The 13,728-nt window shown below is 38.9% G+C and overlaps 1 protein-coding gene and 1 pseudogene across 1 annotated transcript; both read right to left on the reverse strand.

Annotated features, from left to right (window-relative positions):
- Positions 1-4,675: 4,675 nt before the first annotated feature.
- LOC126804036 (phenylacetaldehyde reductase-like) lies at positions 4,676-7,033 on the reverse strand (annotated as a pseudogene).
- A 1,584-nt stretch (positions 7,034-8,617) lies between these two features.
- Positions 8,618-11,224, reverse strand: LOC126804034 (phenylacetaldehyde reductase-like). Its single transcript, XM_050531791.1, has 6 exons — positions 11,092-11,224; positions 10,766-10,935; positions 10,445-10,636; positions 10,144-10,306; positions 9,351-9,537; positions 8,618-8,972 (listed from the first exon to the last, which is right to left on the reverse strand). Exons 1-6 carry the CDS (start codon positions 11,210-11,212, stop codon positions 8,834-8,836), a joined length of 972 nt encoding a protein of 323 aa, XP_050387748.1. The 5' UTR covers positions 11,213-11,224; the 3' UTR covers positions 8,618-8,833.
- Between the last annotated feature and the right edge of the window lie 2,504 nt (positions 11,225-13,728).

The following is a 13,728-nucleotide window of genomic DNA, read 5'->3' on the forward strand; positions in this document are numbered from 1 at the left end:
ATATTTAATAAACGAAAAACAACAACTCTCACTCGCCCAAAACCGTTATCTCTTCCACCAAAAATTCCTCAACTCCATTAACAACCTCCATACACTTCCCACAATATTCTAACATCCTAATACTGCGAGTTCCCTAATTCACGGGTTAAACTACAACCTAATTTCGGATAAAATACGGACAATAGTCGCCCAAACTATCCCACAACTCCAAAAATTTCACAAATATTCCTACAACATCCTCAACCATCACAAGGCTTAAAAACGCCATCAAAAACTCTCTGGTACGGCGGCAGCCGCCCCTAGCGCCGCCGGAAGTGGCGGCCGGCCGGCCATACTCCGACCACCACTAATGGCCACCAAATTTTACCACCACAATCCAAATAACATTCCTAACAACTTTCTAGTTTACATTAACAACCAATTTCAACTCTAAACCGTCCAATTAAACAGAAATCAAAAACTCCCAATTCAAGAACCCTAGAAATTCAATTCCTCGATTCGATCACTTACCCTTCAAATTAGTTCAGTTCCTTCAGTGAGATTGATGCATGGAACGAGGCCTTCAAAACGCACCAAGCATCCCGGCCTATGGTGGCCGGAGGAGGGAGTGTCGGCGAGAGGATGCGATCGGCAGGCGGAACTTCTAGGCGGCACCGCTCCCTCATGACGGGGAGACAGGGCCGGTCACCAACCCAGAAAAGAAGGGTTTCTTCCAAGCTTTCGAATGGTACCCGTGCGGCGGCCTGGAGTGGTCGGACGGTGAAGAACCATCGCTGCTACAGTGACGGGGTCGGGGGGTCGACTCGGGGAAATCGCTGCTCTCCTTTTTGTTTTCTTTCCAAAAATGGAAACTTACCCTTCCCAATATATAAAACTCCACCATGAATAGTAACTTTCCTAAAGGGGCGTTTCTCCGACGAAACACTTTTACGAGGATATCCGAACTCCAAAATATTAAAATCGGATTTCGGTTATGAACGTACCTAAATTTGGACGATAATACTATTTTACGAAATTAAAAGATTGGGGTTGTAACAAGAGGAGTTCACAAAGATTGTAACCTCAAACTTAATTATCATTAAATTACATTTTATTTGTACATGTATCGGCATTCTTATTTGTTTTCAGATTCTCGTTCTACATTTTGGCACACCCAGTGGGACATTTTTGGCCTCTCATCTTCTTCTCCGAAGAAATCTTCAAATCCAAACCTACAACTGCGAGGTCAAGTAGAGAGGCCAAGCCAGTCAAGAAATCCAAACAAACATTCTCCAAATCAAAGAGTGAACCGATTTCCCTTGTCACCCGGAGCGTGGCTAGAGCTCAACCCACGACATTTATGGCACTTGCTAGTAAGCCTCATCAACCAGCCATCACCTTGGAGAGCTTGTGAGCAATAGAGCATGCCTCTCAGAGTGGGAAGAAGCAAGTGTCAAATGAGAAGGAGCCAAAAGAGCAATCTCCTCTATCCGTTCATGGTGATGGCCCTATTCTAGAAGAGGTTTTCTCTGATGACGAATCGAGCATGGCATCATACCATGGAAGTCCCAAAGAAGATGGCGATAACTTTCATTCTATGGTGCATGAGTCCTCTTCTGACAATGCGCAGGTCTGGGTGACGGGGACATCTACAATCGAGGAGCAACTTTCCAATCTGTTGGAGATGGTTGAAAAGCTCACCCGAACGATTGAAGAAAAGGACATGCAAATCGCTGAGCTTTATAGCAAGTTGGAAGATCACAATGATGAGAACTCCACCAAAGGGTCGCCTGGCAGGAGCAAAGTAAATGAAAAGAGAGAAACGTCCAAGAACAATGACGACTCGCTTGGTTCCTTGTCACTCCAGCAATTGCAGGACATCATCACCAACTCAATTCGGGCTCAATATAGAGGCCCTTCTCGTGACTCCCTCACTTACTCCAAACCTTACACTAAGAGGATCGACAGCTTAAGGATGACGTTGGGGTATCAGCCACCAAAGTTCCAACTATTTAAAGGTAAAGGGAACCCGAAGCAACACGTCGCCCACTTTGTGGAGACTTGCAGTAACGTCGGGACAGAAGGCGATCACCTTGTCAAACAATTTGTTCGCTCGTTGAAGAGAAACGCCTTTGAATGGTATACAGACCTAGAGCTGGAGTATGTTGACAATTGGGAGCAGATGGCGTGCGAGTTCCTCAATCGATTCTATAGTATAAGGCGGACGGTGAGCATGATCGAGCTAACTAGCACGAAGCAATGAAAGGATGAACTTGCGGTTGACTACATCAATAGATGGCGCTTACTTAGCCTTGATTGCAAGAACCGACTATCAGAGGTGTCAGCTGTTGAAATGTGCATCCAAGGCATGCACTTTGATTTGCTATACATCTTGCAAGGAATCAAGCCTCGTTCTTTCGAAGAGTGGCTACTCGAGCCCACGACATGGAGCTAAACTTGGCAAGTCATAAGGGAAAGAATGAGTCCCTGGTTGACCAACGAAAATATAAAGTCTTCGGAAGCAGATTTGACAAGGTTGTGAACAAGCCTTCCAAAGAATCAATGGTCATTAATACTACACCAGTTAATGTCTCTAGACGGGATAAGAAGGAGTTCAATAAGGTAGAACCTCCTCGAACCTACGATAGGAGTAAACGCACGTTGAAGGATATGGAGCGAAAGACGTACCCATTCCCAGACTCTCATGTAGCGAGCATGTTAGAGGATCTGCTCGAAAATAAGATAATAGATATTCCGAAGTGCAAGTGTCCAGAAGAAATGCATCGTGTCAACGATCCGAAGTATTGCAAATATCATCGCCTCATTAGTCACCCTATAGAGAAGTGTTTTGTTCTCAAGGATTTGATAATGAATCTCACCGATCAAGGGAAGATTGAGTTGGACGTTGCTGAAGTTAATTGCACTACCGTAACATTCGGGTCGTTCGAGCCAGTTCCATTCCATTTTCACCCAATGAAAGCACCGTTCCATTTCACAAAGGAGGCGCGCGAACATAAGAATACCAAAGAAGTTAAAGAATGTCCTGCTTCCACGCATATCCTCCAAGTTGCCTCTAATGCCAATGATGAAGGATGGATATTGGTCACCCAAAGAAGAACTCGCAAAGGTATGATGTCAAATTCACCGATTGCCCAACCAAGTCATAAGAAATCACCTCCACAACAGGAGGAGAATGGACGCGGACGTTTTGAGACGAAAGTCGTTCCATATTTGTGGAAGCCTCTTCGCCGGAACTTGTCAATAGAGCACTTGCCTACAAAACAACCGAAGATCACTTTAATGGCCACAAGTTGTGAAGTTAGCTCCAAAAAAGACGAAAAGTTTGAAGCAAGAGAAATAGATGCAAGTCAAGTGGTAAAGAAAAATGAGGTGTTGAAACAATTGGAGAGTCTACATTTCCAACTTAGCCTCTCTCACTTGATGCAATTGCCAAAATCAACGATATGCGCACTTGTGGAGTTGCTCATTGACGTAGGAAAACACGGCACAAGCATGAATTGGGTCAAATCCTTACAAACCCATCAACAAAGCCATATATTTCTAATATATGATTCATATCTCAATAAGTAGTCTAGGGTTCAAATCCAAAACCAATTGGTTTTAGTATCTAAAATCATGATGCACAAACTCTTATGAACTCACAGGCACCCCTTTTTTTTTTAGGGCTAGTGCGGCCACCCTCAAGCCTTCATTAATGAAACTGTCGAATACAAGGGGGACGTGAAGCCTAAACCCATAATTACAAAGACCTGACATAATATCAAAAATTCATACAAACAAGTACTCAATAAAGCACTAACTAACAAAGAGTATTACTCTAAAGGCGACTATATTTGCTTTGAAACAGTGGTGACATGATGGAGAAGACAATATATATGAGACCCTAACAACAATGAAGTAGTAGTTATATATCCTAATGTCCAATAAAACAGCTCTCCGACCACGTTGCCGCTGAAAAATTTATCCGACGACACTTAGTCTCATCCTGCCACTAGACGGTAACAACTATTTGACAAAGCAATGAAGTCGCTGCATACCTAGAGCAGATAAGGCACATTGAGTGCACACACGGACACACAGCCCGACCACACCCTGAAAAAGAGTTTATTACACGAAAAACGCGCAATATAATTATTAAATAAAAATAAATAAAAACTAGAATATAAACTTAATTAGGGCCTAGTAGGTTAACCCAAACTCAAACCCAAAACATATTCAAAGAGAGAAGGAGTCCATCGGCCACTCCTGATCCACCTTCGTGTCGACCACCACCATAAGGCTACCAAAACCGCCGCCGCTCCATGTTTTCACAGGCGCCCCATATTTTCAAATGAATCTCACAATCTTAACAACAACTAAACCTATCGCGCTTGATCACCGTGTGCTCTTAAACGGTCATCTTGTGAACCTAACTAGTAGAAGAAGAGAAACAATCTTCTTCTTTTTCAAAGAAAATGCAAGTCTACGTACTACCTCCTGTCCCCGTCAAGAGAAACATGTGACTAGTGGTAGGAAAACAACAAGCACATCTAAGAGACTAATTAATCGATACACTTGAATTTGTTGAAGTTTTTGCAAATGATACACAACACCATTACGCTTATGAGCATATTAACACCACAAGATAGACATTGTTAGTAATCTCTATAATTGCTTCCTTACAGGCAAATGAGTGTCATAATAAGAATTTCTTGTGATTTAAACTTTCAAGGGTATCCCTCAGAGAAACTTCGAGTGGAGTAAGCTTTACACCCAAAGTTTGTGCTCTTTCCTTAGATACCTGGTAAGTTGGTGTGAAAGGTTTGTCATCTGCACATCTGTGTCAAACAGAGAGACTATTGAGATCAATGTTCTAAAAATCCCCGCCTAGGACCGCCTAGGCGGCGCCTAGGCGCCCGGAGACCCTTGGCCGCCTCGATTTTGGGCCGATTAATCCCCGATTAATCCCCGATTAATCCTCTGGGCGCTGATTTTTAGCTGTCCGCCCGATTAACGCCTAGCGTTTTTTAGAACATTGATTGAGATTGTGAAAGTGTTTGCATTGTCCGATTATACTAAGCACAAGAACTACTTTTACAAAGTACTGAAAACAGAGAGACGTGAAAATGCAAGGATATATATATATATAGCAAAAATCTATTTACACATAAATTAACTTTACCAAATGACCAGGGCCGGCCCTGAGGGAGAGCAGCCAGTGCTACCGCACTGGGCTCGGGGCCCAAAATTCTGATTTTTTTTTCTGTTTGTTTGTTTATTAATAATAAATTTAATATAATTAATGAAGTAAAACCACACACCACACAATCGTCTTCTCCAACTGACTCCTGCCGATTAGTCTTCTTCTCCTCTTTTTTTTCTACAGCCTTCAATTCAAAATCTATGTTCCAACTTCCAAGAAAATCTAACTCTATTCATTCTTCAATCTTCTTCCCTCTTAAAATCTTGATCTTCTCCCTTCTAGTATTGCACTTGGCTAGGTTCCAAACCCCAAAAAAAATTGTTTTTTTTGTGTGTAAGGGCCCATTTATTTTTCTTCGCACTGGGCCTCAAATCCCTCAGGGCCGGCCATGCAAATGACTCCCTCCTTCTATCAACTTACCTCTCTGGAAGATTGAGTGCAGGGGATATATTGCGCAACATTTTCACAACTTCTGAACTGTGTATTACGCTTTCAGCTAAACAATAACGTCCACTTGCTGATGCAATCTCAAAGGCTAGAATGTGTGCATTGGCAACATCTCTAACATCAACAAATATATAAGTTGTATTAGGACATTCTTCACTCCCTGCATCAGTAAATGATTATCAGGAACAAAGATTCATTGACAAATTGTTTAAGATGGATATGAAGCTAAAATGCAATCCAGTAACTTCATTACACAAAGCCACTGGCTACGTAGGTAATTGTATGTATCTCATATGTTGATATATTGTATAAAAAAAATTCAATAAAAGTACCATTCACAAGATTCAGAACTTGTTCCACACTTGTGTTCAGAGTTGGCTGTAAGAGAGGGCCGATCACCAAACCCGGATTTACTGTTATAATATCAAGTCCTTTCGCATTTGCAAACTTCCAAGCAGCTTCCTCAGCTAATGTCTTTGAAAGTATATATCAAAGCCGATTGATGAAAACCAATGTGTTGGTAACCAAATGCACATTGTATATAGGAAGTATATAGCACAAGAGAAATGAGATGAAACTTGTGTTAAGTTACAGCATGTCCAAGGCAACCATAAACACACAAACCTCTGCCTTTTCACAAATAGCAGGATCAGAAAACTAAGATTCATCGACATTACATCAGCAGCAAGAGGTTTCCCACTAAATAAAACTGCTGCAATAGAGGATGTTATAACCACCCTTTTGATAGATGAAACCTTCACACATCAACCAAGGACATTAAGCGTTCCCTTCAAAGCAGGGTCCAATAATTCTGCCTGAAAAAAATTAAGAGCTACCAACATTAATTGGTACCATGCTAGATTTTGCAGGTAAAAATCAAACTGCATCAACAAATTAGAATAACCGGTAAATGTTTCGAGTATGTGATGAATAGATGAACCTCTGGATCAGTAACTGTAAGAAGTACAGGGGATACCATATGGAAAACACATTCACATCCATCAATAACATGATCAAAAGACCCCTTCTTGTAACAAGTCTGCTTTGAACAAATGAAGCCTGTCGTTTGCTCCATCAAGTAAGCGTAGGTGTTCTGTTTTCTTTTGATCATCTGAAGCATGCAAATGCCAAATACAAAACTTGTAAGAGCGAAAACTAAATCCGAGATGTTGAAGGTGAAGATTAATGAAAAGAACTGGCTAAGCTGAGAAATTTTAATTATATAAAAAATATGTTAAAAACAAAACGGAAAGAAAAGATGATGGAACTGACTTGGGTCACGAACAGTGGCTTTGACAGTATAACCTCGTTGCAATCAAGTCTTCACCAGCCATGATGCTATGAACCCAGATGCTCCTGTGAGTCCTGTCACACACACACAACCTTACTTTCTCTGAAGTTCATCTTTTTTCTCTTGTTCTCTCTAGTAGGAGGTAGAGCTGAGATTTTTGTTGGTAAAAGGATGAATATATAGAAGAACCCAAGCTTCAAACAAGGCCAGACAAAAACATAGTTTACAAAGCTGAGTTCTTGTGACAATAGTGTCATTGCAGTAATGCAGATTAATTAATGTAATAGATGCCCCTGACTAAGTCATCCTAGAATATGTAATGTATTGGCCGATGGCCGCTTTCAATTTTCTTTCAAAACAAAAAGTAATGACAAATAGTTTGAACTATTTTTTGTCTTTACCAAGGTCACTTTCATTCTACTATAACTGCAATTACATAGAACATACTAAATAGTTTGATTTCATTTGTGTATCAGTAGTGCACTCTATATTTGCCTTAGCTTTGGGTTAATTACTTTTCCTTATGTACATGGATGTAATACTGTTTTTGATAAACACTGATTTCCTTTATAGCACTAATTTCTTCTTTGATACCATGTAGAAAAGTGTTTTCACTGAGATATCACGGTGTTCTATTACATGAGATATATATACACACTTGGAAGAAGTCCAAGAGGTACAACAATACCGAAACAGTGGAAACTGACACCTATCATTAGTATACAATAATCACATAACGTATATGCATCTATAATCAGCCCTAAATACAATTAACCCATTCATCAATGTGATGGCTCCTCAACATTGATAACTGTAGCTTTGATCTTAGGAAGTTATAGCGATAGCTGCATATCAGGGATTGTAACAGCAGCTACATATCATGATTGCTGATTATTAGGATCTAAACTGATTCTCAGCTTGTATATATGATGCATTGTATCAATGAGAAATGTATAGAAAATATCTACCTTGATCCAATCTCTTCTCTTTTCCCACCCTCATGCACCCATGGCCAAGAACAGCAGCGTTACCAACACCAACAGCAATTTTGTAACACATCCAACACCAATACAGGCAATACCATGCACATCTGCTACTCAAATCACCACCAACACCACAATCTCAAACTTCGTCACCATTTTGCTCGATTGCACACTTCTCTATGGTTTGCCCAGATGACACCCTTGCCAAGCCGTATCCTGCTGCCTTCCTACGATATGAAACCTTTATCAATTAATAAAATTTCAAATTTCAGCACCTGAGTATGGGTGTAATTTGGACAAGCCAGAGAGTATAGTATGTCCGGTTGAGTTTGATGTTGAGAAAATTTTGAGATTGTGGTGTTGGTGGTCATTGACTCGTTTAGCTGCTGTTATTGGCCATGGGTGGAGGAGGGAGGGAGAAGAGAAGAGACTGGATTGAGCAGGAAAGAAGGAAAGAGTTGGTGCCAAACAGTGGGCTCTGGATACCAAGAAGGTGAATTGAGGTAAACGTTTTCTGTATCTTTCTCATTAGTCATTATTGTAGTTCATCATATCTACAAGCGAAAATAGCAATCATAGTGAGGATTTGAGCTACTGTAACAATCCTGATATGCAGCTATCTTTCCAAGGTCATTCTACTTGCAGCATATCAACATCTATACAAAGGAGAAATCAGTGCTATTCAATGAAAACAGAAATCAGTGTTTATCTGTGGGCGTGGGAGATGATCTTTAAAACATGAATCCCATATAATTCTTATACGTTCAAGTTCTGCAAACGAAGGCAGCATGTACACAGTACACTTATCTCCAAGTTCTCACTACAAGCTATAAGTCACAAAAAGGCAATGATATCAGAAACAATAGAACCTCAGAGGTATACACACTAATAATCTGTAACTGTTCACTGACTTGCGAATGAGTTCCATAATTAAAAGAAGTTCTTGCCCTTCAAGCTTTCAACAGTATCCTTTAGAGTCACTTCTAGCGGAGTATACTTTACACCTAAAGATTGGGCTTTCTCCTTTGATACCTGGTAAATTGGTGTGAAAGGTTTGTCATCTGCACATCTGTAAGAAAAAAGACTGAGCATATCTGACTGTACTAAGCATAACATTTACATTAACAAAGTACCGGGCAAGGTGAAAAGGAGGGGATAAGAAGAAAAAAATCAATTGCAGATATAAATTAAATTGACCAGGTGAACGCCCACCACCTCGATCAGAAAGATACTGTGAAGGTTGAAACATATATTGTTCAAATATAGGTACTCACCCAGAAATAACATGCACTATGTATCCTTGTAAGAAAATACTAACTATGTATGAGGGAAAGTAATGTAAATAAGCAGTAACATACCCATCAACGACTAAGTAAACCTGCATTATTATTCTAACTCAAGATCAATGGATGAATGGCATTTGGCAATTTGATTATTAGCAACTTACTTATCTGGAAGATTGAGAGCTGGGAAGATATTGCGCAACATTTTCACAATCTCTGAACAGTGGTTGACACTTCCAACTAAACAATAACGTCCACTAGCTGATGGGTTCTCAAAGGCTAGAATATGTGCAGTAGCGACATCTCTAACATCAACATATATGTGAGTTGTGTTAGGAAATTTTTCAGTCCCTGCATCAATTAAACAATTATCAGGAACAGTAATTTCTTTGCAGATTGTATAAGAGAGATATCAAGCTGAAGAGCAGACTTTCGCTCTACGTTAATAATACAAAGCAACCAGGCTACTTAGGAAATGACAATCAACAATGACATATTGTGCGAAAGTAATTTTCAAACAGCACAGCTGCATCCCTCAGCCTTACTCCTCAACTCCTTCACAGCAGAAATACCCTTTTATATTCAACATCTTTCTCTTTCATTCAAATGGTTATACTGTGAATTTAAAACAGTTTTTTCAATGTAATAGTTATAATGTGATGATAAAAAGAGTACTGTATCCATATGACACTAATGAATACACTCCTGATTCTGATGTGGTCAAGAATAATCACTATTCAAGACGTGGTCCATCAATAATAAAATGACTAGTACTATTTAGACCAATTAAATATGTTTATAGATCCATGGAGGCAACCCAAATGCAAAGGTCTTTTATACAAATGCAGAAGTTTTAGCAGATAACCAATGACTTTATTTCTCACCATAATAGATTAAATGGTGAAAAAAATAACATGTGTACAGAAGTAAGTAAAGCAATATCTTCAATAAGAGTACCATCGACAAGTTTCAGAACTGGTTCCACACTTAAGTTCAGAGTTGGCTGTAAGAGAGGGCCAATCACCCATCCCGGATTTATTGTAATAACATCAATTCCTTTCTCTTTTGCAAACTTCCAAGCAGCTTCCTCAGCTAATGTCTTTGAGACTGGATACCAACGCTGATGAAAACCAACTCTCAGTAGATACAAGGAGACCATAGTTTTTATGGCTCAAAACCAATAGTTAGAACTCATATAAAGTTATAGTACTGTATTATTTGTATGCGAGGCAACCACAAAAACCAACTACACACTAACCTTTGTTTTCTCACAAAAATCAGGATCTGAAAACCAAGATTCATCGATTGTTACATCAGAATCTACAGGTTTACCATTATTTGCAACTGCTGCCATAGAGGATGTTATAATCACCCTTTTGATAGACCGAGCCTTCACACACGATTCAAGGACATTAAGCGTTCCTTTCAAAGCAGGGTCAATTAATTCTGCCTGACAAAGATTAAGAGCTAACAACGTTATAGTGCATATTGATCTAGCTAGCTAGATAATTCAGGTAAAATCAAACTGCATCAACAAATTAGAAAAACTGGTAAACTTATGTCAAATAAAGAGATAAACCTGAGGGTCGGTGACTGAGGTTATTACGGGGGACGCCGTATGGAAAACACATACACAACCATCAATTATGGAATCAAAAGAACCTTCTTCTATCAAGTCTGCTTGGAACAAATGAAGCCTTTCTTTTGCTCCATCAAGTGAGAGCAGGTGTTTTGTTTTCTTTTGATCATCTGGAGCATGCAAAAACAGAACTTGCTTAATTAACCCCAGATATTGAAATGTGAATATCAGTGAAATAAGTGGCTAGAAGCCTAGAACTGAGCAAGTTTAAAAGTTGGATTACAAATTGGAGAAGAAAGAAAGGGAAGAGAAGTGATGGAACTGACTTGGGTCACGAACAGTGGCTTTGACGGTATAACCCCGCTGCAATAAGAGCTTGACCAGCCATGACGCTATGAACCCAGATGCTCCTGTCACACACACAACCTTGCTTTCTCCACAACTCATCCTTTTCTTCTCTTCTTCTCTAACATTGGAGGTTGAAAGTAGGGGTGGACAAACTGACCCGAAAACCGAAAAAAACCGGACCCGAATCCAAACCGAATCCGAACAAACTGAACCGAAAATAAAAAAACCGAACCGATTTTATTTGGGTTGGGTTTTGGGTAGGGGTGGCAATGGTATAGAAAACCATTCCAACCAATTCGTATACCAACCGTACCAAATATGTTGGTATACCAAATACTTGGTACATGGTATATGGTACAGTATACCGTACCAATATTAAAAATACGGTAGGTAGGTGGTATAGATTTTCCATATACCATGGTATATCGTACCTACCAACTTATATTATATTAAATTATTTAATTAAAATATATATATATCTTTAAATTTCAATTGTAGATTTATTGAAAAATAAATTCAAACTATATATATCTACTAACCTTAATCTAATCTCTCTGAGTTTCTTTCTCAAGTACACTATTTTTCTCGTCTTCAATTTCTTTATTTAATTATGAATGAATCGATTAAATCGAATTCCCAAGTACAAATGCTTAAACCTATCAGTAGCACCATCACTGCTTACAACATGTCAACATATATCGCATTTAAACCTATCATTTATTTTTTCAATTGTTTTGAGAATTCATAAGTACTTTAACGGTTTGACTATTTGGACTTTGACTTTCTATTTATGACTTTGTATTTGGTAATTTGGTTGAAGTTATATAAGACTTTAGAATTCTATTGTTATTTCACTTATTTATTTGGATTGGGCCTTAAAATTTTTGGGCCTTAAATATGTTGGTACAAGCCCATTACCAACCGTACCAACCGAGTACCAACCATACCACTTAATTGGTATACCAACGTTATTGGTTGGTATAAATCGTGGATTTTTCATACCAAATATATATTGGTTGGTATATGGTATTGGAAAATTAAGACTGGTATACCAACCAATCCAGCCCTAGTTTTGGGTTCAGTCCCTTAGAAACCGAACCGACCCGAACAACCCAAAGTCAATGGTCAACGTTACAAAACGACATCATTTTGTTATATTTATAATTTTACATTATTATTATTTTTTTAATAAAAAAATAGTGTGGTCGGCCTCACAGCCGCACATAATTTATAACCTAATGTATAAGAGGCGCATTATTTAGCCGTCTTGCTTCCTTCATAATGCGATAGTTTTATTTTAAACCTAATATAAATGTTATGATACATTAGTTGACACTTAGGAAATCGCCAACTCTAATTCGAAATATGATCGATCGACACCAGCAGATGTGATTGGTATATATATTTAGGGACCCCGTAAAAATTTCGTCCGTTTTGGACATGGTTTGACCGTTCGTAACTACGGTTAACTAAAAAAGATGCGTTTTCACATATTGAAACCCTATTGACCGGGGCTTTGCGAAATATATTTCTTTAGTGCGACCGCGCATGATAGATAACAAAAATTAAGTGATTTCAGATATGCAAACGGCTTTCGGCGTTCGCATATTTGTAATAGGTCCTCCCTTATGGCATAATAGTGGTGTTTTCGATTTACCAAAAATTCTAACGGTTAAATGAGGTCCGAATTGGATGAAATTTTTATAGGGTCACTAAATATATATACCGATTACATCGGCTGGTGTCGATCGATCCCTAGAAGTTTTCTTCATATAGTCGCTTCATAATGCGATAGTTTTATTTTAAACCTAATATAAAGGTTATGATACATTAGTTGACACTTAGGTGATCGTCAACTCTAATTCGAAATATGGTCGATCGACACCAGCAGATGTGATTGGTATATATATTTAGGGACCCCGTAAAAATTTCGTCCATTTTGGACATGGTTTGACCGTTCGTACCTACGGTTAACTAAAAAAGAGGCGTTTTCACATATTGAAACCCCATTGACCGGGGCTTTGCCAAATATATTTCTTTAGTGCGACCGCGCATGATAAGTAACAAAAATTAGGTGATTTCAGATATGCAAATGGCTTTCGGCGTTCGCATATTTGTAATAGGTCCTCCCTTATGGCATAATAGTGATGTTTTCGATTTACCAAAAATAACGACGGTTAAATGAGGTCCGAATTGGATGAAATTTTTATAGGGTCACTAAATATATATAACGATCACATCGGATGGTATCGATCGATCCCTAGAAGTTTCCTTCATATAGTCGCTTCATAATGCGATAGTTTTATTTTAAACCTAATATAAAGGTTATGATACATTAGTTGACACTTAGGTGATCGTCAACTCTAATTCGAAATATGGTCGATCGACATCAGCAGATGTGATTGGTATATATATTTAGGGACCCCGTAAAAATTTCATCCATTTTGGACATGGTTTGATCGTTCGTAACTACGGTCAACCAAAAAAGAGGCGTTTTCACATAATAAAACCTAATTGACCGGGGCTTTGCCAAATAGATTTCTTCAGTGCGACCCCGCATGATAAGTAACAAAAATTAGGTGATTTAAGATATGCAAACGGCTTTCGACGTTCGC

Source organism: Argentina anserina, chromosome 7, assembly GCF_933775445.1.
Source record: "Argentina anserina chromosome 7, drPotAnse1.1, whole genome shotgun sequence".
NCBI classification, from domain to species: domain Eukaryota; kingdom Viridiplantae; phylum Streptophyta; class Magnoliopsida; order Rosales; family Rosaceae; genus Argentina; species Argentina anserina.